The 27918-nt window shown below is 45.7% G+C and overlaps 2 protein-coding genes and 1 long non-coding RNA gene across 9 annotated transcripts; 1 reads left to right on the forward strand and 2 right to left on the reverse strand.

The window, feature by feature from the left end:
* Positions 1–19: 19 nt before the first annotated feature.
* Positions 20–4765, reverse strand: SUOX (sulfite oxidase). Of its 6 annotated transcripts, none has more exons than XM_036302106.1 (5): positions 4623–4765; positions 3912–3978; positions 2975–3037; positions 2177–2354; positions 20–1946 (listed from the first exon to the last, which is right to left on the reverse strand). In XM_036302106.1, exons 3-5 carry the CDS (start codon positions 3025–3027, stop codon positions 537–539), a joined length of 1641 nt encoding a protein of 546 aa, XP_036157999.1. In that variant the 5' UTR covers positions 3028–3037; positions 3912–3978; positions 4623–4765; the 3' UTR covers positions 20–536. The 6 variants fall into 6 exon arrangements, with proteins under 6 accessions (XP_036157999.1, XP_036158000.1, XP_036158004.1 ...); XM_036302107.1 differs by having other exon boundaries at positions 3912–4125; positions 4623–4757; XM_036302111.1 differs by lacking the exon at positions 2975–3037.
* Positions 4766–4794: 29 nt separating this feature from the next.
* On the forward strand, positions 4795–27830 carry LOC118652145. The gene is made up of 3 exons (XR_004966442.1): positions 4795–4973; positions 7490–7538; positions 26321–27830. It is a non-coding gene; the product is annotated as an uncharacterized LOC118652145 (long non-coding RNA).
* RAB5B (RAB5B, member RAS oncogene family) lies at positions 8693–27575 on the reverse strand. 2 transcript variants are annotated; one of them, XM_036302114.1, is made up of 7 exons: positions 27448–27514; positions 16398–16547; positions 14792–15054; positions 13277–13428; positions 12286–12408; positions 11594–11687; positions 8693–11297 (listed from the first exon to the last, which is right to left on the reverse strand). In XM_036302114.1, the coding sequence occupies exons 3-7, from the start codon at positions 14952–14954 to the stop codon at positions 11182–11184; spliced, it is 648 nt and encodes a 215-aa protein (XP_036158007.1). In that variant the 5' UTR covers positions 14955–15054; positions 16398–16547; positions 27448–27514; the 3' UTR covers positions 8693–11181. The 2 variants fall into 2 exon arrangements, with proteins under 2 accessions (XP_036158007.1, XP_036158006.1); XM_036302113.1 differs by lacking the exon at positions 16398–16547 and having other exon boundaries at positions 27448–27575.
* Positions 27831–27918: the final 88 nt, after the last annotated feature.

Below are 27918 nucleotides of genomic sequence, written 5' to 3' on the forward strand. Positions count from 1 at the left end.
ACCTTTTCTTTTTGTAGCCTTGTAGTCTTAAAAGGATGCTTTATTGATATATTTATAAAAGTGTAATTATAAAGGAAGAGGGTTACACTGTTCACAACCCCTGGCAACCCGGAGGGGCAACAGCAAATCACATATCCATTTTTCTTACACATATACACATTCTCTGAAGAATCCAAGAAAAGCAAAATAAGGCCTCAGTGGTGATCGACATTGGAAGTGGAAGTGGGGTAAGAAGAGAAAATAGTGCGTGTTTCCAGAAATATTCTTCTCACTTCTAGCCCCTTGCTGCAGTAGCTCTCACCTCCTGGCGCAGAGTCAATGGACAGTAGTATGTGGCACTGTCAAAGGAGGGTGGCGCCTAGGTGGAAATGTCCAATGTGTGTACCTGTGTGTAGCTTAGGAAGGCAGAGTACAAGTTTCTGAGAGAAGTGGAGAGATGGAGAGAAAGGTTTTTCTGTGGAAATGAGGCTAATGGATGGGTGTGGAAAGGGGTTGAGAAGGTGCTTCTGGGGAGTAGATGGTGCCATTTCACTTTCTCATGAGGCAACACGGACATGGACACGGTGCCACGCATTGCTGAGCACGCCTCGCAGGTTCCAGATTGGGGCCACGTTGTCTGGCTGCACATTGTAGCTGTCATCTACAGCCTTACAAACAATGTTCAGTTCCTTTTTCCCAGGTGGTACAGGGGCTTGCAGCTGCCAGAGCCGCCAGGCCCAGGCCTTGCGGGGGCGCTGTTCCTCTCTATCCAGCTCAGCCACCTGCCAGGTTAGGCCCCCATCCAGAGATACATCCACCCTGATCACAGCCCTTCCACCACCACTCCACGCATAGCCCTTGACAGTCACCTCCCCTGCCTCTACCATCTCCCCATCCTTGGGCTCTGTGATGGCTGACTGGACAGGAAGCTCCTGAATAGATGGAGAAGAGTCAAAATCTACAGAGTCCCAGTCCACAGAAGGACAGAAGCCTTTGTAATCTCGCCGCTGCCAATGGCTGTAACTTTCCTCTGGTTCCACACTCACTTTGCCCAGCCATTTGACATGGCGGGCACCCACCACACCAGGAACCACCACCCGCACAGGAAAGCCATGGTCACGAGGCAGAGGCTGCCCATTCATCTCATATGCCAGCAGGACCTCAGCTTCAGGGTCCATGGCCCGAGCCAGAGGGATGGATGCTCCGTAGGCAGTCCCTGTGGGGTCCGAGTCCAGTCCCTCAAAGCAGACGTGGGCCTCAGTTTCACGGAGTTGGTGACCAGCCTTAGCTAATACATCACACAGGCGTGCCCCAGCCCAGCGTGCAGTGCTAATGGCGCCTGTTCTCCACTCCAGACCTCTTACTTCTTTTACCTGACTCATCTCAGAGCGCCGGTTGCCAGCACACTGCAGGGTGACCGTGATCTCGTGCTTGGGGAACTTGTGTAAGTCATCCAGCGACAGAGACAGTGGCCGTCTCCCAGGTGGTCCTACAATATGCAGGCGATAGGTGTCTGGGTCCAGGTTAGGTACAGGCAGATGGTTTCGAGTGAAGAAGATAGGGTTGGGTGTGATGTAGGTTTCTGTCAGCAGCTCAGGGGGGGGCTCTGCATTAAAGGGGCGCTGGCTGTTGACCTTCAGAGCTGGGTGACGTATAGGATCATCAGCGTAAGGGTCAGAGGTCTTCAAGGTGGATGGCATCTTGTCTTCAGGGCTCAGCTCCCCGATCTTGTACTGAGCCAGTATCTCACGTATGTGGGACTGGTTGTGAACAGCATAGAGGGCCCAGAAGGGCTCCAGAGGACCCCCAGCTGCTAGCATCAGCTTTGATGGCCCCCCTGGGTGTAGGTCCACAAACTCTGTGACATCAAAGACCTCAGAGCCCAGAGTCACCCAGATCCTAGTCTCAGGGCTGCTGTGGGATTTTACTTCCTCTCGGGTGTATATGTGTGGTGACTCCTGAGCAGCCTGCAGGGAGAACAGGGGTGAGGCAAAAGGGAACAGAATATTAAGAAGCAATCACTGCAGCTCACCCTAAGCCAATCCACAAAGTCGTGGCCACTGGGAAATGGAAGTAGCAGATTTCATCTCTACTTGTACATGAAGACGTGTCAACTGTGGGCTCTGTGGTAACACCCTGGCTTGCCTGGGAGCACACTAGGATCCCTGAGAGTGAAGTCTTTTCCTTTCCCACTTACCCTGCAACGACGGTCATGATAGGCCAACACTGCACCAAGGCCTAACAGGGTCCCCATGACTCTCCATCCCCTGGTGCTGGAGTTATCTGTAGAGAAGGCACGGCTGGGGCACTGATGCTGAAATGAATCATTTGTAGAGCAGGCCTGAATGCAGATCCTTGAGTGGGTAGACTTGAATCTGGAAGAGAAAGTGAGTCTTCTTAGTAACACACTTCTGATCAGCGAAGGCCTGGGGTGTACCTCTCCCTGGCTGGCCAGTGGCTCCTTTAGTTGGAACTTATTTTCTCCAGGGATAGGTGAGACAAGTGGGATCCGGCTTACCCTTTCCTTCCTTGCCACCATCTTTTTTTTTTTTTTTAAATATATTTTATTTATTTTTTACAGAGAGGAAGGGAGAGAGATAGAGAGCCAGAAACATCGATGAGAGAGAAACATCGATCAGCGGCCTCCTGCACACCTCCTACTGGGGATGTGCCCGAAACCCAGGTACATGCCCTTGACCGGAATCAAACCCGGGACCCTTGAGTCCACAGGCCGAGGCTCTATCCACTGAGCCAAACCGGTTTCGGCTCCTTGCCACCATCTTAATTATCTTATCTGGCAGATAAGATACTGTACTGACAGGATGAAAGGGAATAGGGTTAGAGGGAGAAATAGGAATTTTCTAGAATCACCCATCTCCCGTCTTCCACTCTACTTTTGGGCCTAAAAGGGCAAAATTTCTTTCTTTTTTTAAATATAAAGATACTGGGGGTAAAAGATATGGGTTAGGAGACCTTTTAGGATGGGCTGGCCTACCTGCAGGCCGGTCTGAGCCCCAGGGCTACAGCTCTATGCAGCAGCAGCAGCATTGTGGCAGACCTGTAGGAGGAAGATTCTGAGATCAAGATAGGAATTCCTGGGAGGGGATGCTATTAGGGCAATCTGAGGGAATGAGTGGGAGGAAGACACAGAGGAGGTCATCTGGAGAGACTTTTTCTGTGGTAATGAGGCCAAAGGGTAGGAGTGGGGGTCCAAATGGGCCCTTAGAGAAAACCTGGAGCATTTCAGACACAGACTGTACTGACAGGATGAAAGGGAATAGGGTTAGAGGGAGAAATAGGAATCTTCTAGAATCACCCATCTCCCACCCTCCACTCTACTTTTGGGCCTAAAAGGGCAAAATTTCTTTCTTTTTTAAAAATATATTTTATTGATTTTTTACAGAGAGGAAGGGAGAAGGATAGTTAGAAACATCAATCAGCTACCTCCTGCACATCCCCTACTGGGAATGTGCCCGAAATCAAAGTACATGCCCTTGACCGAAATTGAACCTGGGACCTTTCAGTCCGCAGGCCCACGCTCTATCTACTGAGCAAAACCAGTTAGGGCCAAAATTTATTTCTTAAGACAGGAGAAGACAACTGAAGGGCAGACTGACTTAAACAGGAACAAAAAGGTAAAAAAGGTAGTGGCAGCCTAATGGGGTGCAGGACCTGATTCTGGAGTCAAACTGCTTTGAGAAACCGGCTCAGCCATTAACCAGCTCTGTTCCCTGGGCAACATAACGAACAAAGCCTCTCTGAACTTGCTTCCTCATCTAGGAAATGAGATCACCCATAGCCAGCTGCTGTGATCAGTAAACAAGTAATAACATTATCTCTGAAGGCCTTTCAGTCCCCTCCTCTCTCCACCCACCCTAAAAAAATTGAACCCAGCTGGGAACTGGACCCCAATCCCAGGTCCCCACCCTTACCTTGTCTATGCCACTCCAGTGAGCTCAGCAAATTGAGGCGTCAATGGCCAGTGTGTCAGGGTATGGGCTAGAGTAGGAAGAAGGTAATTATTCTGTTCTCTGCCCTGCAACAGTTTCTTCCTCACAGCACTGAGCAGATCACTGACCCCACCAAGACGGGAGGAGTGAGAAGAGTCCCAATGGCTGATGAGATGCTGCAGGGCAGGCAGAAAAACTGAGGGAGAAAGAAGTAGGAGCAGGGTCTGCATTTCACTCCTGGGCCATGGGCCTCTCATTCTCCCTTCCTCCCACCTCCCTCAATCCCAGCAGCCCACTTGAGTCAGACTGGAGTGGTGCAGGTAGGGCTGACCTGCAGGGGAACTCAGTCAATTCAATGTCGCAGGTTTTAGGAGAGGCAGCCTTCTGCTACATAAAAGATGCCACGCCTTGTGCGGGTGGTGGCTCCCCACTCCTCAGGGGCACTTTAGGTAGGAGGATATGTCCAGCACCAGGGCATCTGGTCCCCATGCCACCATCCAGAAGCTGGCACAAGAGTGTCTTGTAGCAACACCCCGTGCCCCAGGAGCACCCAGACAGCGGGAGTGGAGGTGGGTACTGGCAATTTTGTTGTCCTTGGAGTTCCAAGCACCCCTGGGTGCCAAGGCCCCTACCGTGGCCCAGGGCACTAGCCCTTCCCCCTCCACTTCCCTCTCCCGGCCCCAAACCCCTTACCCAGTTTGAGGTCCGCGTGATGGACCCGTCCGGCGCCGGAGACTGCTGGTGAAGGGGCGAGGCCCGCGCTGTGACGTTGGTTGGAGTTAAAGGATCATTTGCGTTCCTCGGCTCGTCGCGCAGCCATTGGCGGGCCTGCGAGCTGCTGTGCCCGCCTCCTGGAGCCAAAGCAGGCGGGGCGCCTCCAGGGCTAGAAGCTAGGGCAGTTTGTTTTACACCCTCGCCGGGCAGGGAATGGGACCCTCACTGATGTCCGGACCCTGGGCAGTGGAAGGTGACGAGGACTCCAAAGGTTGGGCTGAAAGATGGAAGACTGGGATGCCCCCGCCCCGCCTACAGCTGAGAATAAAGGTGCGTTCACTGGACGAGGCCGCGGGATCCAGCCCGCTTTCTCTTGGCGGGGAGGCTCGCCTTCACCCTGTTTTTGATCAACATCTATGTTGCAGCGATAACAGCCCTGCTTGCCTTTTAGAAAAAACAAGGTCAAGCGATTCTTATACAAGAATGAGCAGAAGCCTAAATAGTGGTTCAAAGCCTTTGAGATTTCGTGGACTAGTCAAATTTCTCCCCAAATTAGGGAACCAGCAACACAGAACAGCCACGTTTTTTTAATTTTGATTCATTAAGTCAATTTTTAAAAATCGTCGTTTAACAAGAGCAACGACATATATAACACCCCAAATTAGGAAGATTATAATCGCTCATAATCTTAGAGCAAAGAACACTAATACAAATAATTTGCTCTAGCATTTGGTGCAGGACTAAAAACTTGTTTTGTCATTGGCCGGCGGTGAACCTGGGGCAAAGATATCTACACTGCCCTCTAGGGAACAGAAGGTTGAGCTACAACCTTACTCACTTTACATTAAGGACTTCATCTCTAATTTTGGAAGATCATTCCCCCCAACCCTCCCCTTTCTGATCTCTTAAACTGAACTAGAGATATTACCAGGAATCCAGGAGCCTGGGGGAGTACTAAGAAATATACAGAAAGGGGCAATGACACTGAATAGGCTCTAAAGATTTTGGCTCTCAAGTTTTCAGAAATATTTTCAACACAATTAAATTTGTGTACAATTAAATCATTGGAAAGGCCTGGTGCAAGACCTGTTAGGTCTGATCAAATAATTGAATGGATACCCCTCCCCTGGAAACTGATCTTTAGGTCACTTCACAATGGACATTCCCTTTCCCTTAGACCACATTCCACTTGCTAAGACCATTATCCTTCCTCTCTGGACCTTCCCAGGATCTGGACCCTCCCAGAAAAAGCCCACCTGGAGTCCTTTAAAATCTGACTCCCCTTTGCTGGGTGCTGGCACTGGTATCCAGATGACCTAATCTATCTATCTATTTATCTATCTATCTATACATATATGTACATATATGTATGAGCCTATGCGACCAAGAGACTGGCCAACCAGTCGCTATGACGCACACTACCAAGGGGCAGACGCTCAATGCAGGAGCTTCCCCCTAATGGTCAGTGTGCTCCCACAGCCAACCTCCTGCAGCGGGCCCACTTCCCCCAGCCCCTCCCCGACTGGCCAACCTCCTGCAGCCCCGATTGGCTCCAATCGCCCGCCAGGCTGAGGGACCCCACCTGTACATGAATTAGGTGCACCTGGCCTCCAGTCCTATATGATAAAAGCCTAATATGCTAAGTGTCCAGTTGTCCAATCAAAGCATAATATGCTAATGATATGCTAAGGTCGCTCAACTGCTTGCTATGACATGCACTGACCACCAGGGGGCAGACACTCAGACTGGTAGGTTAGCTTGCTGCTGAGGTCCGGCCAATCAGGACAGAGTGAGATGGACTGGACACATCCTGGAGCCCTCCCATAACCCCTCCCTGGCTGGCCAATCTCCTACATCCCTCCCCAGCCCTGATTGTGCACCAGTGGGGTCCCTCGGCCTGGCCTGTGGGATTGGGCTGAAACCAGCTCTCTGATACCCCTTGAGGGGTCCCAGATTGTGAGAGGGCGCAGGCCAGGCTGAGGGACCCCACTGGTGCATGAATTCATAAATTTATAATCCCTTACCACTTTAGCCTTGTGCATTCCTCCTTTGGCAATCCTAACAATATCTTACTAGTCTTTTTTTTTTTAAATTGGTTTCAGAGAGGAAGGGAGAGGGAGAGAGAGAGAGAAACATCGATGATGAGAATCATTGATCAGCTGCCTCCTGCACACCCCCTACTGGAGATTGAGCCAGCAACCATGATCTCCTGGTTCATAGGTCAACCCTCAACCACCCAGCCATGTCGGCCTGGCTTTACTAGTCTTAAAAATCAGGCTCAGGCCTGGCTGGTATGGTTGACTGTCAATCAACGAACCAGGTCACATGCCCTGGTTGTGGGTTTGATCCCCAGTAGCAGGTGTGCAGGAGGCAGCTGATCAACGATTCTTATCATTGACGTTTCTATGTCTCCCTCTCCCTTCCTCTCTGAAATCAATAAAAATATATGTTAAAAAATTTAAATACATATATATTTTAAAAAATCAGGCTCAGCCCTGGCTGGCATGCTCATTGGTTAGAGCGTCAGCCTGTGCACCTAAGGGTCTTGGGTTCGATTACAGGTCAATGGCAGGTACCTGGGTTGCAGGTCAGATCTTCACCCTGGGTTGGGGCGTGAGTGGGAGGCAACCAATGGATGTGTCAAAAAAAAAAAAATAGTCGTCTGAAATTAATAAAAAAATATATATATATATATAAAAAGTCAGGCTCAGCCCAAGGATAAGAGTATTTCTTTTTTTTTTTTTTTTTTGGAAGAGTATGTCTTAACAGCAGTATCATCTCCTTGTGTGACATACACATGCTGTACACAACTGACCTTTAAACCACAACTTTTCTTTGTTTTACAGAAGAAACTGAGGCAGAGAGCAGCTAAGTTACTTATCAAGGCCACAGCTGGTAAGTTGGCAAGAGACAGGACTGGAATGCCAGGTCTGTTTAGCACCCGTCCTCTTTCTTTTCAGATTCTTTGGAATTTAAAACTTCTCCTGCATCCATACCTAGTTTTTTCTTTGTATCATTCTCTCCCACCCACCTCCATTTAGACTGAGACTAAAGGGCTTCACATACAGCAGGAAATAAAAGCAGATCCAGGATAAATTTTCCTGTTGGGGTAAAGCCACATGATCAATAAAAAATGCTAGTTCAGTATTTTTTTAAAATCCTTTTTCCATTATCTTTAGAGAGAGTGGAAGTGTGGGAAGGAAGAAGAGAGGGAAACATCGGGGATCAAACTTACAACCCAGGTATGTGCCCTTGACTGGGAATTGAACCCTTGACCCTTTGGTCTGTGGGCCTACACTCTAACCACTGAGCCAAACCGGCAAGGGCAGTGATTTTTTTTTTTTAATCTTTTTTTAAGTCATGGTCCCCTTTGAGATACTAATAAGGCAAAGGACCCTCTCCCTACAGAAATACATACATTTTTGCATAATACTTCACAGGAGTCACAAATTCCACCTCTCCAATCTCATCAACTATCTGCCCAAAGGTAATAGACACCCCTCCACCCCCAATATATATGTTCTGTTAAGAGGACCTAAAAAAAAAATAGCTGTGGTCAGACTTGATGAGCTCTCTAGTGGCCTGGGAATAGGAGAGATTCAACAGCAATAAATCCCAGGGCCGGTTGGTTGAGTTTCCTGTACACCAAAAGGTGGCGGGCTCAAATCCTGGTCAGGGCACATACCCAGGTTGCAGGTTCTATCCCTGGTTGGGGCCTTTATGGGAGGCAGCCAATCAATGTTTTTCTCTCACATTGATGTTTCTCTCCCCCCACCTCTCCCTCTCTCTAAAAATCAATTAAAATTTTTTTAAAAAATTCCAAAATACCCCCCAAAACAAACAAACAAACAAAAAACAGCAATAAAGATGCTATTTTCCAAGTTAAGTTATCTCACTATTCAAGAACAGATTAGAGGGAATAAGGAGGCACCAACATGCAGGGGAGGGTGTGTTTCTGATGCAATAAAACTACTGGGTGCCCTTTCTTCCAAATTTCTCATGTCAGACAAAGTTAAAAAAAAAAAAAAAAAAAAGAAGCAACACTCCAATACACTTTTCTTTTTTTTCCATTTTTACTTACATTAAATACATCGGTAAATCAGCAGTTGCATTCTGTTACCACGATTGTTATGTTGGAAGAGTAAGGGGGGGGGGGAAGGCAAATGCTTTCTTAAAAGAAAAAAAGGGAACCCCCCCCAAAAAAAAACTGATAGAAGGAAAAAAATGAAGAGCTGCAAAATAAAAACTAAGATTTCCAAGCCCAAGAGAGCTCAAAGGAAAGCAGAGAGCTGGTAGGAAGTAGAAGGAAGGCAGCAGATAGGCCCAGAAGCTAAGGCCAATCCTGTTCCTAAAGGGGCTGGAGGGGGAGAAGCCTGCAGAAATGGTTTCCCAGCCCCAAGGCAATGAAACCTCCTCACTCCTGCTCCATGGGGAAAGCTACACAGAGAAAGAACTTCATTTCTAAGAGACTTAAGAGAGCCATCCTAGTTCTTCCACTTGTAAGAATGCACTGGGTGCTGTTGGGGGCTGGTGAGGTGCTGGCAAAGGAAGACAAAAATGTGTATGTATTTCAGGGCCACGGGAACTAAGGCTGCCCCTGGAAAAGGAAGGGAATTGAAGCCTCAGTGGAAGAACCTAAGCTGGGTCCTTTAGAATCTCAGCCTCATGGATTTCTCAGCTGCTCTGGGACAGAAGGAAGTCTGTAAGCCAAAAGGGCAGAAAGGTTCCAATCCTAGGTCACTGAGGCCTTTCCTATATTACTTTCCCCAACTTTCCAAAACCCTAGGCTGGAACAAAAAGAAGTTTAGAATGCTCTCCTGCCTTGCTGGCTTCCCAAAGACATCCTAAAATACCCGATGAGGGATGTGAAGAGAGGTTAGAGATTTAGAAAGGACCAACTTCGTCTGGTGATGAGAGACAGTTGTGAGGGACCTTCAGTGCCAGTCTCTCTGACCACAGGAACAGGTGTTGTATTTTAAGGGGGCCACAAGTAGGCCTCTGTGGTGCTAGCCCCTAGTGGTACATGGATTAAGCCACTGGTTGCATGAGGGATGAGTATGGGCATAAGCATGGAGGGACTAAACTGAAGATACTAACAATGGAGAAAAGAAATAGGGTCTGATAGGAGGGGGTGGGGGTGGGGGGGAAGAACAGACTGTACAGTGGGAATAAAGATCATACCTATGTACAGGGAAGTAGAAAAGACATGGTAATGGGTGGGTCAAATTGAACATGAACCCTGGGGAAGGAGAGAAAACTCCTCCCTCTGGCCTGACTCCTCTTCACCCCTACCATGGTCTGTGCTATCCTGAGACTGCTCTCCAGTTGCTTCAGTTAATTCCCCAGGAAAGGCAAACCTATACCCACGAATATAGGCTGGCAAGAATATAGGTTAAGAATCAGAGTTGGAGCAAGATAGCATTGGAGATTGGGCTTGAGTAGCTGCCACTCGACAGTCCCTCCCCAAACCTCATATACATCTTGGATTCCATTTAATTTAAAAGGTGAGAGGGCAGGTAAATCAATCAAAACCCCCATAAAACAAGTGTCCCAACTGAACTACCATCAATTAAAGTGCAAACTGCAGGGGGATACAATGGCTGGGGCTGAGGCCATCCAAAGGCCAGAGAGGAAAAAATGCATATGTATAAATCAGAGGATGGGTGTCAGAAACTGGTCCCTCCTCCAATTAGATCACAGCAGAACCAAAGATGCAGGCAACCAGTGAAGATTCTTTGGAGGACTCTGGGGTCCAGAGTTTCCCCCACTGTGGAGGAGAAGCTACCTAAGAGACTGAGTGAAGGGAAACTAGGCCTTGGGAGAGTTCCAGAGCCACAGATGACACTGCACCTCCACCTTCTCCTCCACCTCCACCTCCGCCCAGTTAACTAACAACACGACTCCCAACTGGTGCCCAAGAGCTTGCCTTCCCATCCTCACTCTACCTAGAAACACCTTCCACAAGGCCAACTCATGGATACTGCAGTGTTTTCAAATATGAGAAACTCCAACCAAATAACCCAAAAAGGAATTTTCCTTACTCCCTCCTGCTCTGAGCCTTACTCTCCCCCAGGGCCCTTAATATGACTGAACTGGAAACCTCCATCCTCAGTTCCTGGGTTCACCACCTCCATCCAAGGGAGAGGAGGACAAGGGGATCAAGGACAGGGATTGACCAAAGCAGAAGGGGCAGGAGACAAAAAAATGTTTTCTGAAAAAGTGGGGAGGAGAAGGAAAGGTAAGTAGGTCACTGTCTTGCACCTATAATACAAAGTGAAGAAAGACTGTTTTGGAAGGTAAGTCCTGGGGGATCTGACCCCCAAGCCCCAGAGTAGGGGTAGGAGGTCAGTGGCAACAGCTGCCTGGTGTTGGTTGCTGAAGCGTTAAAAAGTGCCATGACGGAGCTGTCAGGAGGCAGCCCTTGGGAGCCAGGGCTCAGTGTGCTGTTACCGTAGGGGCTGTGTGCTGAGGGTTGGGAATGGAGGTTATTTCTTAGCTCTCGTGCTAGCTCCATACTTGTTCGCTGCTAGCTACCCCCTCAGTTGCTACAACACTGGCTCTTGTTCTGCTGGGACTGCTCATGGAGATCCACACCTCGGCTTCGGCCTGCTGCACCCCCCAGATTCTGGGGTTCACTCTTTGGCAACTTCTTAGCTAGAGGCAAAAAGAGAAGGGAACAAAGTGTGGTAGATTTTAACTCATCCCCCCAAAAGACTATTGGGTGGGGGAGAAGTAAGGGGAAATGTGAAACATTAAAAGAATGCTCTGAAGAGGAAAGGGTTCACTATTTGTAAATTATATTAAAGACAGCTAAAGGATGGAGGTCACAATAGAAAGTTAAGGTATTTCACCAGAGGAGACACTCCCATTTATCCTTATGACTTGGGTTAGTGATCTTGCCTAGAGGTAAGGGAAAAGGACAGGAAGACCTCAGGCAGCTCTGACCTTACCTATTGCCAGGAAGAGATCATTCACGTTCATAGCTGTCTTGGCTGAGGTCTCCATAAACAATAAGCTGTTGTCATCTGCATATGCCTGGGCCTCCTGCAAGGGATGGGGTACAGTGGTGCTCAGAATGTAGGTTAAGAACAACTATGGCAATAAAATATATTAAAAAAAAAAGAACAACCATGGCCTTTCCACTCCCATGTAGCACCAGAGCTAGGCAATGTCCTAGGTTCCTTCACCTTAACTCTCCTCTGAGCCAGTGGGCTCTGGATCCATATTTTGGTGACAACTCCCTCAAGGATAACCTATGGTCTAGACCACTTTATGCAACGAACAGATATCAGGAATCCTAATTATGGGAAAGAAAGGTAAGCTGGTTGGGGGCTTTTGGGTTCTGACCCTTGAACAGTCCCTTACCTTAAATTCAATTGCTCCCTCCTTCCTGTTTTCGCACTGGTACTCCCACAGCTGGTATTCCCTACCCACCTCGCTGCTCTGGAATTTTCTTCTGACTCCTCTAAAATCTCCTGGCTATCATTAGGGTCACAGTGTTGCTGTTTTTAACATGGTACAGGACTGGGGAATGACATGATGAATGTCCTCAGATGAGGTTTCTAGAGAGGGCAGGTTTGGACAAAAGAGGTCCCAAGCACAGAGGGAGTGTATTAGAAAGGAGCTCTATGGGCCATCTTACTTCATACTCCACCATGCGCTTGTTGGCCAGGTCAGCTTTGTTCCCCGCCAGGGCAATAACAATGCTAGGACTGGCCTGTCGCTGTAGTTCCTTTACCCATGTCTTCGCTCGGGCGAAGGTTTCCTAGGAAAACATGAGGAAGAAAATAGGTGGGCTGGAATGACCGTCAATCTAGGCCCATCATCTTTAAAGCCCAGTCTCAAAACTCACCTCTTCTAGGTGGTCTTCCCTCACTGAAACCACCCATCTATACTAAGAATAGCCTAGGTCAGTGGTTGGAAAACTGCGGCTCGCGAGCCACATGCGGCTCTTTGGCCCCGAGTGTGGCTCTTCCACAAAATACCACGTATGGGCGCGCATGTACAGTGTGATTGAAACTTTATGGTCCATGTGCAGAAGTCGGTATTTTGTGGAAGAGCCACACTCAAGGGGCCAAAGAGCCGCATATGGCTCGCGAGCTGCAGTTTGCCGACTACTGGCCTAGGTGGTCGTCATGCTCTCACTCCGTGATGCCCTCACGCTGTCACAATCCCACAATCCATCAGTAGGAGGCTGCATGCTCAGCGGGTGGGTGTGGGTGGGCGGGGACTTGACGCTGCATGTGTGGAGGCGGGGCCCAGTGGCCACTCCATGCGGCCAGGCCTGGGGGTCCCATGGCCCTATGTGGTGCAGAGGTGGGACCCCTGGGTCCGTCCTACCTCTTTGGGGCAATCCATCGAGGAGCCCTGGATGGGTGGGTGGGGCCTACCTTTGGGGCGATAGGTCTAGGGGCTCCTGTACTGTGAGAGGGCACAGGCCAGGCTGGGGGACACCCCCCCCCCCGCCAGTGCACAAATTTTGTGCACAGGGCCTCTAGTCTCTGATAATTTATTACCTTTGTCTTCTTAGCAATTGGAAGCATAATTTTGTTATTTTGAGAACTTGTTTTCTCTCCCCCACCTAATTTAATTCCTATAAGTGAAAGCAAGGATCACCCTCTCAGCCCACTTACCTGATTAGTAATGTCATACACCACAATTGCAGCTTGGGCACCTCTATAGTACATAGGGGCCAAGCTATGGTATCTCTCCTGCCCTGCTGTATCCCAGATCTCAAACTTGACTGTTGTGTCATCTAGGCAAACGGACTGGGTGAGGAAGGCCGCTATGGATAAGAGAATGGAGAAGCAGTTGTGAGAGGATGAATGGGAACATTTCCACACTCCTTCAAAATATCTCCACTCTTAGCCTAAGACCAGTCATGACTTGGGCAATTCAGCTACAGGAAAAGGTTTAGTGTTCTCTTTATATATATTCCTGGAACCAGGAGTAAGACCACAAGACCACACTTGGCTAAGTCCTTCCTGCAGAAGTTTCTCTTGTCTAAGGAGTGGGTGCACATCATAAAAGTATGAGGGACAGAAAGAACTGGCACTTACACTAGAGTCATCCCTCTTCTAACCAAAATAAGAGATAATGACAGAGATAATAAGCTTCAGATAAAACTCACATCAAGAACTGAATAGAGAAGAAAAAATTAACTGATTAGAAGATTTTAAAGTTTGATGGGAGGTCCCACCTTTATCAATGTTATTTGTCTGTTACTTTTTCTATAATTTTCTGCTAGCCTAAGACCATCACATTTTCTTTTTTTTAAAAGAACATTTTATTTTTATTTTGTTAATCCTCACTCGAGGCTATTTTTCCATTGATCTTTTAGAGAGAGTGCAAGAAAGGAAAGACAGGGAAGAAACATCAATATAAGAGAAACACATTGATTGGTTGCCTCCTGCACGTGCCTCAACCAGGGCCTGAGGTATGTGCCCGGAACTGAACTGGGGACCCTTTGATCTGCAGGCCGATGCTCTATCCACTGAGCCAAGCCGGCTAGGGCAAGAATACCACATTTTCAAGGTGACCAGTACAGGCGGGAAATAGTAACATGGAGTTCTTATAAGTGATCTTTTATTGAATTAGCAACCTACTTTTGAGGTAGTGGCAGGGAGAAGGTAGCAAATGTGGGAAAGGCAAATGGCCTTTATCTTTCATATTTAATTCCAGCCTCTATTTTATCAGATATGTGCATCAGAATGCACATACATATATGCCTACACCCCTACCGCCTTCAACACTAATCAGTAGATCTAGGGTAGGGCCCAAGTATGCATAGGATGAAATGTTCCCCAGATGATTCTGGTGTGCATCTCTGATTATGAATCTGCTCCAAACCACCCCTGCTCAAGATGACACTCAGCTGAACTTGACTGGGATTCAGATGAGAATAGGGGGAGGGAGACAGATAAAAATTAGTGGTTTTATTGGTGAGCTAAGGGCAATCTTCTTTCTTGTAGAAAGCAAGAAGATGAATATATACCTGCTTTTTGGCATTATGGCTTTTTCTTTCTTTCTGTTTTATAAAGGATTTCCATTCCAGGGAGCTAAGACAGCCAGCTTCACAGTTAGGTCCCTAGATCTCCCTTCAAAAGCCTTACTAAGCATTGAACCTTTTCTTTCCCTGAGATACTCACCTCCAATGGTGCTCTCCTGGTACTCATGGAATTGCCCTTTGACAAAACGTAACACCAGGCTAGACTTTCCCACTGCAGATTCACCCAACAGGACCAATTTGAACTGGCATATTTTGCTGGCCTGGGGCTGCCCATTGGGCCTGGCTGTGCTTCTGCTAGTCATGGCTAGATTTTCAGAGTGGGAAAGGGTGGAGGGAGGGGAATGCCACAAAGCGGCAAAGGGGGGAAGGGGGAGGGGAGGGGACTTCCAGGCTTCAACAGTCCTGTAAGAAAAAAATCGGGTAAAATTAAAACAGACCCATTATAGTTACAATCACTTTTTAGACAAAGGATAGAATCTCTTCATTTCTTTGCTCCTATCTATATATAAAAGGCTAATATGCAAAGTTTCCCCCCGGAGTTAGACCGGGAGGCCAGGAGTTTGATTGCTTGCTATGACGTGCGCTGATCACCAGGGGGCGACGTGGAATGAAGGAAGGCCCTAGCCGGCAGCTGGGGAAGGAAGGTCCTGGCTGGTAGCCGGAAGGCCCCAATCGGCCCTGATTGCTGACCAGGCCTAGGGACTCTACCTGTGCACGAATTTTGTACACCAGGCCTCTAGTGATCTTATAATCATCCACTGTTTGGTTACACCACTGAGTGTAACCAGGCAGCTGACACTCAGTGGTAAGAGTGGAGAACGATAAAATAAGAACTGCATCTGAAGTAGAGTTTACCCTACTACATAATCCCCAAGTGCCAACGGAGCCAAAATGGAGACTGAAAACGGTGTAGAAGAATCTTTACTCCTTCCATTAGTTTCTCACCATGTCTTTAAAGAATAGCAAATTGATCAACTTTTAGTTGGCCTGAAGAACATCTAGATCCACCTACAAGTACCGTAGATCCTCAGTATCTCCCTGGTTTCCTGAGGCTGTCCTTTTTTTAAAAAATGTTTTTATTGATTTTATTTTTTGTTTGTTAGTGTTTTTCTTTCTTTTTTTAAAATTGATTTTAGAGAGAGAGGAAGGGAAAGGGAGAAACATCGTTGGGAGAGAGAAACATCGATGTGAGAAACATCGATTGGCTACCTCTTGTACACCCCCTACTGGGGATCGAGCCTGCAACCCTGGCATGTACCCTGACAGGGAATTAAACTAGCGACTTTGGTGCACAGGACAACGCTCAACCAACTGAACCATACCAGCTAGGGCTTGGGGCTGTCCTTTTTCTTCCTCCTGCTCTGCTTTTTTCTAGCTTTCAAAAGAAGGGATTCATTCTAGTGGTGTGGGAATGTCAATCCTCCTAATAGTGGAAGGCTATCTTCTGGTTCTGTATCCTTCATATATGACCAGTCTTCTTGATATTTCTGAAAATCTAACCAAGGTCCAATTGCCAGAAAATCTACTCATTTATGGTCAAAGGTGAGTAGAGAAATATCAACTCTTTCATTTCGCTTCTGCCACCTCTCCACGTCTGAAAGTTTCTTAAGTCTAAGAGTCAGTAGGCTTGACCTGCTCTCAACTTGCAGTTGTCTTCCTAGTGCTTAGGGATTAGATTACCCTCCATACTAAAAGGGCCTAACAGCTGTAGTCCTCCAAATTAGAGACAGAGAAAGAAGGTATACCTTCTAAACACATGCAGGAATCTCCAGGGGATGGTGTAAGAGTAAGTCTTCAAGCAATAAATATTTGATGGAAGAATAAACTTGAGGTGTACAGGAGGTAGCCAATCGAGCCTTCTCTACCTTCCTTCCAAGAGGCTAGGAAAGCTGGTGCTGGAGGAGGCAGAGAGAGAAGTAGGGCTTCAGGAGGCTAATCATGCAAACCTGAATACTTCATCAATCTGACTCTGAGGGGGAAAGAAACTAAGGCATTGAAAGAAGAAGTTAGTGCCGAAACCGGTTTGGCTCAGTGGATAGAGCGTCGGCCTGCGGACTGAAGGGTCCCAGGTTCGATTCCGGTCAAGGGCATGTACCTGGGTTGTGGGCACATCCCCAGTGGGAGATGTGCAGGAGGCGGCTGATCGATGTTTCTCTCCCATTGATGTTTCTAACTCTCTATCTCTCTCCCTTCCTCTCTGTAAAAAATCAATAAAATATATTAAAAAAAAAAAAAAAGAAAGAAGTTAGTATTATCAGAGCATGCAGAACTTCTAAAATCTAAGCATTGCTTGGATTGTACTTTGCTTGTTCAAATGAATTTTTCCCTTCTCCAGTTTGAATAATTTTTCTCTTCTCTAGTGACTCCACAATCATCATACTCTACAGCAGGGGTCCTCAAACTTTTTAAGCAGGGGGCCAGTTCACTGTCCCTCAGACCGTTGGAGGGCCGGACTATAGTTTAAAAAAAACCTATGAACAAATTCCTGTGCACACTGCACATATCTTATTTTGAAGTAAAAAAACAAAATGGGAACAAATACAATATTTGTATTTGCATGTGGCCCGTGGGCCGTAGTTTGAGGACCCCTGCTTTACAGTATATGTGGGGAAACATTTTGTCACTATAGCAAGTTGTTTTGAAGTCAAATCAGGGTTAAAATCTCTGCAATCCCAGTAAAGACAGAAAAATCACATAGGAGGCAGTGCAGAGTCCAATTCTGTGGCTGTGGAGTCCAATTCACTGGGTTTATTTTACAGTTCTGCTTATTAGCTGCGAAACTTTGGGCCAGTTACTAAATCTTATCAGTGTACTCCTTTTCTCATCTGTAGAATGGGTAACAGCCTTATGAGGACCTACTTCCTAAGGTTGTGAGGATTCAATGAGATAACACACATAAAGAATTTGTGTAAGTGTTTGACTTAAAGTGCTCAAATGATTATTAAGTTACTAATCATTATTAATATGACATCAAGAAAAATTTTCTGGCCTTGGCCAGGTAGCTCAGTTGGTTAGAGTATTGTCCCCATAAGCCAAGGTTGCAGGTTTGATCCCCTCAGGGCACATATAAGAAACGAATGAATGCATAAATAAGTGGAACAAATAGAGTTTCTCTCTCTCTCTCTCTCTCTCTCTCTTTCCATTCCTCTCTCTCTAAATTCAATTTTAAAAAGAAAGAAAAAAATATGTTCTGTTCAAGTCTTACCTTCTACTTTTATAAAATGGAAAAAATGCCTACCTCATAGAGTGGCTATAAGGACTAAGTGAAAGATTTATTTTGCGTAGTGTTAATAAATGAGATAGTTTTGCTACTGAGTGGCCCTAATTCACAGAAAAGATCAATTTAATATACTAAGGTATAATTCAGAATTGGTTATCAATATATTCCTAAAAAGCAACCATAACATAAAAGAGATAGAGAAAAAAGAAAGTGTCGGCTCTGGCTGGCTGGCTGAGTTGGTTGGAGCATCTTCCTGATATGTCAAGGTTGCGGGGTTGATCCCTAGTCAGGGCACATATAAGAATCAACCAATGAATAAGTGGGAACAGCAAATCAATGTTTCTCTCTCTCTAAAAAAAACAACAAAAAACAAACAAACAAAAAAAAACCCACAAAAAACTATAAAGAGAAAATTGGAAGAGGAACGAGATAGAAGTGAGAACTTAGAAAAGTATATTAGAGTAAGACAGAGGAATGGAACAAATTACTCTGATCCTACTAGGTATTCTATAGTCTCTTAGGCCAGTGTATCCTAAGAATCCAGATTCACATATGCCATTTTTTTATTAAGTTTTCACTGGTCTATGATGAAATGATAAAAATAAAGACAATATAGCATGTTTTTCATAAAACTAAATTTATTAAACTTGAATATATCCTTTATAACAAGATTTATAATTTCTTAGAATTAATTTTCTCTCATATATATATACACACACACATACATATATATATATATGAAACACCTCTAAAATCTATTGTGAAGTAAAAAATATGCTGTAGACTAAAACGTGTGGTTGGATCCTATTTCTGTGAAAAAGACAATTCTGCACAGAAAAAAGTATGGAAAGATACACATGCATTTGTTAACAGTGGTTACCTCGGAAGAGAGTGGAAATGAGGAAAATGGTATGTGAAGGATTCAGATTTTTTTCATTCTACATAATTCTTTTTTAACAGGAAATATATTTTTAAAAAACTTCCTAAACAACTGTTTGGGTGGTTTTTTTTTTTTTTTTTTTTTACTGCTTAAAAAATTTATGGTGACAGGCAGTAGTAAACTTTCTAAATATAATTATTTGGGGGGGAAAAAACAATTAAAATTAATTGGTCCATGAAACCCAAAATTCTGTAGTGCAAGAACCAGTATTAATTAGCTTCTTAACCAATGTTATAATTCTTTAGCTGTTTTCACCCTCAAACCTTTAGTTTCTCAAACTGAGGCTAAAAGCCAATAGTGGCCGTGAAATCACTTGGTGGATGATGATAAGTATATTAAAAAGAAAATTAAGCGTAACTACAAATAGTAAGCATAAGAATCATGTTGTGCCCTGGCCTGTGTTTCTCAGTGGTTAGAGTGTTGGCCACACATTAAAGCAGCGGTTCTCAACCTGTGGGTCGCGACCCCTTTGGTGGTGGAATGACCCTTCCCCAGGGGTCGCCTAAGACCATCATGCATATCAGATATTTACATTACAATTCATAACAGTAGCAACATTACAGTTATGAAGTAGCAACGAAAATAATTTTATGGTTGGGTCACAACATGAAGAACTGTATTTAAAGGGCCAGAAGGTTGAGAACCACTGCATTAAAGGGTCTTGGGTTTGATTCCCAGTCAACTGGGAGTACCTGGGTTGCAGGTCTGATCCCTTTCCCAGTCAGGGTGTGCGCTGACAGCAACCAATTGATGTTTCCCTCGTTCACCCCCCACCCCCCTCCTTTCTACTCTCTCTAAAAAAAATCAATGGGAAAAAATATCCTCAAGTGAGGATTAATAGCAAAAACAACAAAAAAGAATCATGTTGTAAAAATGTCTCTTGTATATGTACACACACTGAATTTTGATGTAAAACGCCTTTTTTTAAAAAAGTGAGTCGTGATCAAAAAAATTTTAAAAACACTGCTTTAGAGAGGCCTGACACTGAAAGATGGGGTAGCAGAGGATGGAAGGAAGTCTAGTCTCTGGCCAGCCTATAGGCCATAGTTAATTTCACTCCTAGATGGAATTAAGATGAGGACTGAGTACAGGGATTAGAGGATTCTCCAATCCTGCTACTAAAGTTAAGAAAACTGAAAGCCAAACTAGACAGAGACAGTCCCATGTAGTGGTAAGGGCTTTGTTATTGTGCAAGCCTGACTTTTATTCCCTTTCTCAGTTAACCCACTGTGATCTTAGGCTGCTCACTCTCTTTTGCCTTTCTGAGCCTCAGCTTCCTTATCTACAACGATGAATAGGGGAGAGGGGAGAGTAGCAAAGAGCAGGATTTGAATCCAAAGTTCTGGGTACATTTAAGAAATTTGTTTCTCTTAGGGTTACTCAACTTCTGTGAGGATGAGTTATTATCTTTTTAAATATATTTTTATTGATTTTAGAGAGGAAAGGAGAGAGAGAGAAACATCAATGATGAGAGAAAATCATTGATCGGCTGCCTCCTGCATGCCCCCTACTGGGGATCAAGCCTGCAACCCGGGCATGTGCCCTGACCGGGAATTCAACTATGACCTCCTGGTATACAGGTTAACACTCAACCACTGAGCCATGCCGGATGGGCAGGATGAATTATTTTTAAAAACCTATTTATGTGGCTCATATACATTGTTTCATAGGAACAGAGGCTAGGTCATCATAAAACTCTACACTTTAAATTTGAAAACAGATGACACAATAGAAAAATAACTACATTAAAAAAATAACTGCGCCCTAGCTGGTTTGGCTCACTGGGTAGAGCATCGGACTTTGGACTGAAGGGTCCCAGGTTCGATTCCAATCAAGGGCATGTACGTTGGTTTCGGGCACATCCCCAGTAGGGGGTGTGCAGGAGGCAGCTGATCAATGTTTCTCTCTCATCGATGTTTCTAACTCTTTATCCCTCTCCCTTCCTCTCTGTAAAAAATCAATAAAATATATTAAAAAAAAATAACTGCGGGGCGGAGGTTGGAGGTTAATGGAGGGGGGGGGGATGAGGACACCCTTGTAATACCTTAACCAATAAAGAAATTAAAGATGAAAACAAAAATAAAATATAAATAACTGCAGATGATAAACTGATCAAGTTTTCTTTAGGTGACATTAGACTATACTCTTTTTTAAATCCTCACCTGATAATATATTTTTATTGATTTTTAGAGAAAGAGGAAGGGAGAAACATCGATCGGTTACCTCCCATACATGCCCTGACTGGGGATCAAACCTCCAACTTTTTGGTGTATGGGATGACACTCCAATCAACTTAGCCACTCAGCCAGGGCATATATTATACAGTACTCTAAAGAAACAACAGGAAAAGTTACTAGAATCTTCAAAAACTTATTCCTTTACCTTTTTAAAAAATATTTTTTTTAATGGATTTCAGAGAGGAAGGTAGAGGAAGAGATAGAAACATCAATCATGAGAATCATTGATCAGCTGCCTCCTGCATGCCCCCTACTGGGTTTGAGCCCCCAATTCAGGCATATGCCCTGACTGGGAGTTGAACCGGTGAGCTTAGTTTCTGGATGGATGCTCAACTGCTGAGCCATACCCAGCTGGTCTACCTTTTTATCTATTTTAAAGCATATGATCTAAGGGGCAGAACACTAAGCCTTAATGTTACTATTCTACAAAATTAAAACATGGAAATTAGAGTAGACTGAATTCTCATGGGCAGACACATCACTGTAGGCTTGGGAAAACAGTAGGGAATTGGGGAAGAGTGAAGATAGGAAACAGTGAAAGACATACTCAGGTTGCAAAGCCCTGATCAATAACCCCCACAGACAGTAAGTCAAACCAGAGCTCAGACACACAATCAGCAAACTTTCTTGCTACTAAGCAACCTTGGCTTATCAGAGATCAATAACCAGTGGGTTATAAAAGACTACCTCCCACCCCAATGTGTCACCCTCAATATGTCCTCCTTCCCTGTTCACAGGAATTGATGGGCTGTCCATCGCTATGCCTTGATCTTTAATCCCAACATATTTATAAGGGCATCATGGCTTTTTTTATGCAACAGCTAGCTAGACTCTCAAAAAATTAGGGGTACAAAAATGAAATATCTGTAAGATTCAATTGACTTCACTATTCTGGTAGTGACTTTTTTTGCTAAGAGTTGATAGTGGGCAAATGATCCATTCAAAGGTAAACAATAAACCACAGCCAACCAATCAAGTAGTGTGATGATTATTACCTCTAGACCTGAGACAAAAATAAAGAGGGAGGAAGGAGATTTTCCTTTCAACCCTTTCACTTCAGAAGAGAAGAAACCAGATTTAACTTCCCTTAGAAGTGCAGCTCCACAAGAATGACTTATCAGAAGACCATTAACTAGGGAGGACTGAGGCTTGACCCTGGCAACAGCCCACTGGGAGAGGGGAAAGAGGGAGGATAAAGGGGCAGCTCTCCCACCAGTGCAGGAAAGTATGAATAGGAAGGCTTTCTCAGCCTGCTGATCCCAGCTAGAACACAACTCTGTTCCTTTGGCTTCCTTCCACTTGGTAGCATATGCCTACTACATATGAAGCCTCTCACCTATCTACAGAGACTGAGTTCCAAGTACATAGACACTAGAGTCTAGCTCTAGCCCATTCCCAAATGTTAGCCGTGTAAAGTCAGTTTGCCAGGTAAGAAGCAATCTAGAGGTCATCTAGCCCAGTCTCTGTATTTTATAGGTGAGGAAACCAAGGCACATAAAATTAATCACCTTGCCTGGTGTTACCATACAGACAGCTATCAGCTGTCACACAGCTGTTTAGTAGCAAATCTTCTCTAACAGGTACTCCCAGTCAGGTACTCTTGCTACTATTATACCACTATACCTCCTAGGGAAGCAATAGATACTGAACTCTGAAGAGGGCACCAGGACAGGAACAAGAGCTGAGATTGGATAGAATTTCTGCCTCTATTCATTTTAGATAAGTACTTCCTTTGGGACTAAACGTTAGGAAGACCTAGGCTTCCCTGGGTACTGGGATCCAGTCCCACATCCTTCTGACAAAAGGACTCATTATTATGCCTTTCTACAAGGTCTTGACCAACACCTGCCAGGACAGCTGAAAGAAACAATTTAATGGAAGGTGATAGGGAAAGAAGTGGTAACTTTTGCAGAATTCAGTGGCCTTGGGATTAATGGGAGAGATTTATTGAGTATGGAAGATAGGGCAGAAGCCAGTAAAAACCTTCAACTTGCAAACTTTACTTAGATTCCAAATTACAAACATCTTGAACTGAGAGCTCCACTATTTGGCTCAGCTCTTTCATTGTGTTGATCTAGTGTTAACCAGTGAATCACTGGCTTGAGAGAGTCCTTCCACTTCCCCCTCTCTTTCCCTTATATTTCCCTAAGAGGCAAAAAGCATACTTCTCTCTTATCAGCATGGTAGTACAAACTCCCTACTATTGACCTAGGAAAGATTGGAATGCCCTTTCACACCTTGCCTGCCTAGCAAACTTCTAATGTATTTTTTAAAGCCCAGCTCAAATGTCACCTTCTCTATGAAATTGCATAATTACCCTCACCCCAGCAGTATTCATCACTGCTTCCTCTGGGGTCACACAGTATTAAGACTGTATTACTATCACAGCATTTATTATGTCATATTAGTTTAAACTATGTACTTCTCAAAAAGTGTGACTACTTTTTATGTTATCTTGAATCTCCAGAGCAGAGCACAATACCTGATCCCTAGTAGATGTTCATTAAATGCTCCTTATATTAAGGCCAAAGCAATCCTGCTTCCTCCCTCCATTAACTCCTCCCCTTCCATGCCATCTGGATAGCTTCTTACTTATTTCCAGTTGGAAAAGTTTTTAATCAGCCTCAGAGAACCAATTCTCTCCCTGGCTGCTTTGTGATCTCCCTTGGATGGAGGGCCCCCTAGGGACCCAACCCACAAGGTACTGTTGCAACTCATATGGGCTAACTGCTTTTCCTGTCACCCGTTACTATGCCTCAAATGGCCTAATCACACCGAACATGTGGCCCTCCCACCCTAACACTGAAGCAACTATGGCTAAATAAAAAAATTCCCTGAATTTTCAGTTGATATTAATGTTCAACAAACTTTGGGCCATTATCTCTATTAATTTTTTATCTTGAGAAACACAAATTAAAAATAAAAAACACAACACCTCATACAGCCCTAGCTGGTGTGACTCCATAGATAGAGTGTTAGCCTGGGGACTGAAGGGTCCTGGGTTGGATTCTGGTCAAGGGCACATACCTCGGTTGCAGGCGCAATCCCTGGCAAAGGCATGTGGGAGGCCACCAATTGAAGTGTCTCTCTCACATCAATGTTTCTATGTCTCTTCCTCTCCCTTCCACTCTCTTTAAAGATATCAATGGAAAAATATCCTTGGGTGAGGATTAACAAAAACAACACACACACAAATACTCATACCACCACAGAGCTTGAGGACACTGAAAAGGTACCCGCGGTCCCTAAACAGAAGCTACAACCTGGTTCAGAAATGTGCACAGAATTTGCTCACACGGGTGGCTCCTTACTCAGCTTAGTTACTATTCAGTCAATGACTAAATCTTTCCTAAAATACTCTTGGGAAGTGGGAGTGTATTGTGTAGGGTTTTAAGGTATCCTTCCTCCTAGAGAGCTGTTGCATTTCCTTAAGTCACTGTCTTACACTTTGTTTACTTTCCAATCTGAATGCCTTACGAATAGGAGCTATACACTTACTTCTCCTACCCTCTGCCTCCTCAGAAGTCAAATCCTTATCTATGCACACAAACAAGCAAACTATAGAAGAGCTATCTTGCTCCTGGGCAAAGTAAGAGAAGATATAAGGTATGACTTCAAGGGCAATAGGAAAGCCCCCTTCTCCAAGTAAATTTTTGTAACTCAAGGTTTATATTTGAAATTCTATATTGATAATTCCACTCCTTAGCTCCTTCTTATGAAACAAAAACTCTTGGGAAGATTAATACTTTAAGGGACTATTTGTTACTTACACCTTAATATGAAGCAATTCCAGATCATTTCTTAAAGGTCGGCTTTGATTAAGGAAAAGACCAAGAAATATATAAAGAAAGGGACAGGATATCACCAGGATGTAGAACACGGCAAAGTCTAGAGAGGATTAAAACACACATACAAACTCCTACAATTTTCTCTAGGACTGGCTTTGCCGGAGAGGAAATAAAAACTCCTGGGGGACACAGTCAAGGTTTCTGTACAAAGGCTGGGCATATCAGAGGACTTCTAAAGCCAGTAAGGATAAATTCAACAAGGAGGTAGTATGAAATGTCCCAGTTGTGCTAGGTTTAAAGGACAGCCAATTTCTTACCTAGAGAAACTTGGGAACTTCTCATAGAAAGATTCAAGGGACCCTTAGGAGAACCATCATCTTCTTTTAGGATAATGAAGGGACAGTCATATAATCTACACAGGCAGAGACCATGAACAAGAAGATAGAGGTCTCAAATTTCTCATTTAGCAGAGATGCCAATAGTACTCCCAAACAAAATGATTCTCCTTCACGTTTTTTTTCCTGCTCATAAAAGAGAAAAAAGTTTTGGCCATCTATCTGGGCATTTTCTAAGATTCCCACCGCACAACTGGGGTGTGTGCAAGGTGAGGGATAACCCAGAGTACAGCTCTTTGCTTGTCTGAATTTGATAGAAGCAAGACAAGAAGAACTGTGAAGGAGCACAATAAATAACAGAGTATCATCCCAGAAGGGAAACTGAAAAGAACGAGACCAGCGTTTGGTAGGAACATAAAGCAAAATTGCCTTTGGTGGCACATTCCCCAACGCAAGCAAGATTGGTCTCATCTGCTATCTCTTATCTCTGACCTTTCTGGATGAAATGTAATTGGTGAGATTATGTGTGGGGGCATTTACACTTTTTACACTTATGTACAGCTTGAATATTTAAAAATATGTACATATTACTTTTCACATTAAGAAGGAATGTAGTGACAAAATACATTGGTATAAAAGGAAAAAAGGAGGAAGTATAAGGGAAAACCCAAAAAGATCCAATCTATGGGAGACTAAGGTCAGAAGACCATTAAAAACATATGGGAGGAGGGGACTCCTGTGCCTTAGAAATACATCTTCCTTTTCTCTACTCACCCCTTTCCCCAAGTGTCTTACTGTTTGCTATTTTTTAAAAAAATATATTTTTATTGATTTCAGAGAGGAAGGGAGAGGGAGGGATGGAAACATCAATGATGAGAAAGAATCACTGATGGGCTGCCTCCTGCACGCCCCCTACTGGGCACCCAGCCCGCAACCCCGGCATATGCTCTTGACTGGAATTGAACCTGGGACCCTTCAATCTGCAGGCGGATGCGCTATCCACTGAGCCAAACCAGCCAGGGCTGTTTGCTATTTCTAGCCGGGGCTCCTGAAGAAGTAAACAAAGAACAGGGGTGATGGCAACCTTGTGGAATAGAATTTCTCTTCCCCAAATCCCTTCCTCAAGTAATATCACTTCTTATTTCCAGGGTTGGTTCCACCTCATCATTACCTGCCTAGGAAACAACCAAGTCTAAGTCCTACAAAGTTTCACTGACTATGGCTGGAAGCTGTCCTGGTGGCTGGGGAATCCCTCAGCCCCTTTCCAGGGCAGAGGAGCTGGCTCATTCCCCACTTCCAAGTGAGAGCTATGGTATCCACCACAGACCACATTACTGCGTGGGAAAACAAGCAAACATCCCCCAAATCCAACTTCTCAGCTCTTGCACAAGCACTGCACCCTAAACCATCCGAGGCTGGTAGGAAGAAACTGACAGCGTGCACTCTCCAGCTGAAGCCAAGGGAAAGTGGAGGGTCTGAGTTTGGAACAGCCAACAGTCACAGGAGAAAAAAAAAAATTATGTTTGTTTTCATTGGCTACCCTGGGAGTACCCAAAACTTCCAGTTACCACATCTCCACACTCAATGGGAACAAAAGAGTGGGTCCTCCTAAGCCCCAGAGCCTCCAGCCCACCCTGGAGCGATCCCACAAGCTGCACGGTGACGCCAGGCCCTGCGTCCAGCTCCCCAGCTACCTCAGCCTTCTCGGTTAGGGAAGCTTTCTTCGCTGGCCTCACGAACCCAAATCCTCCTCTCCGCGCAACTCCGGGGCACCCTCGCTATTGTTATAATTGTCACTTTCCCGGAAAAAGAAGGCTTCCTACCCAACTCAGAACCCTTCTTGGGCCCTTCCAATCAGACCTCTCGAGAGCGCCAGCCCCGGTGACGCTCGGGGCCGGGCGTTGGGGCTGACCCCTCCTCACCTCCCCGCAGATGGGCTTACCTCACCGGCTGCCCGGCCTTTCCTCCAGCTCCTCCCTCTCAGCGCTGCTCAATGAGGCCTGCCCTGCCCTCACACAGACCGGGGCCTCGCGTGCCCACTCCCAGCCCCGCCGCCGGCAGAACCCAGCCTCACCAACTTCGGGCTCCCAGCCCGCCTAGCCCCCTCCCCAGCGCCCCCATAAGGCCTGCCGGGGCCCGGCCCCCTTCTCCCCTCTCCAGCGGGCCGCTCTAACCCCATCGCTGAGGCCCAGACCCGCCTCTGCTCTCAGGCCAGGCTGCTCTCCTCTCCCGGGCGCCTCCGCCCCTACCCTACAGGGCTCCATCAGCCCGGTACCTGGGGCTCCGTCTCCCCCGTCGGGCCCAAGCCTGTGTCGAACAGACAAACAGCCGCAGCTCAACCAAACCCTCCAGCCCCTCCTCCTCCTCCTCGCCCTGGGGCGGGGGCCCCGGCCAATAGCACGATTACGCCTACCATCAAGGGTGGGCTCTGTGTGCGCCGCTCCGCCAATCCTCCGGAGAAAGGCGGGCCTGTTTCGGCGCTGTCACCAACGAGGACTAGCCTGGGACCGGACAGGCGTGTCCCCAGGCCAATAGGAAGAGGGAAACCTTGAATATGGACAGGGTGAGGAGCCATTGACAGGGAGCTCCCCGAGACAGGAGGCGGCACACTGTTGACAGGCGTACAGACCAACCAATAAACTCTTGACACCCTCATGACCCCGCCTTTTGACTCATAAACATCTAATCAGGTGAGTGACGGAGGCGGGCCGAAGGGAAACTTTAACCAGTACTGCGAAAGTTCGGG

The sequence above is a fragment of the Myotis myotis genome, unplaced genomic scaffold (assembly GCF_014108235.1).
Source record: "Myotis myotis isolate mMyoMyo1 unplaced genomic scaffold, mMyoMyo1.p scaffold_m19_p_3, whole genome shotgun sequence".
NCBI classification, from domain to species: Eukaryota; Metazoa; Chordata; class Mammalia; order Chiroptera; family Vespertilionidae; genus Myotis; species Myotis myotis.

Bases quoted from the DNA above. Each gene is read 5' to 3' on its own strand.
- SUOX (XM_036302106.1), bottom strand. From the start codon at position 3,027: ATGCTGCTGCTGCTGCATAGAGCTGTAGCCCTGGGGCTCAGACCGGCC. The intron at 2,355-2,974 runs GTAGGCCAGCCC...TTTCTCTTCCAG, and splicing joins GGGCTCAGACCGGCCTGCAG to ATTCAAGTCTACCCACTCAA. The intron at 1,947-2,176 runs GTAAGTGGGAAA...TTCTCCCTGCAG, and splicing joins ATCATGACCGTCGTTGCAGG to GCTGCTCAGGAGTCACCACA.
- RAB5B (XM_036302113.1), bottom strand. From the start codon at position 14,954: ATGACTAGCAGAAGCACAGCCAGGCCCAATGGGCAGCCCCAGGCCAGC. The intron at 11,688-12,285 runs GTAAGATGGCCC...CATCCCTTGCAG, and splicing joins AGCGCATGGTGGAGTATGAA to GAGGCCCAGGCATATGCAGA. The intron at 11,298-11,593 runs GTAAGGTCAGAG...TTTTGCCTCTAG, and splicing joins TGATCTCTTCCTGGCAATAG to CTAAGAAGTTGCCAAAGAGT.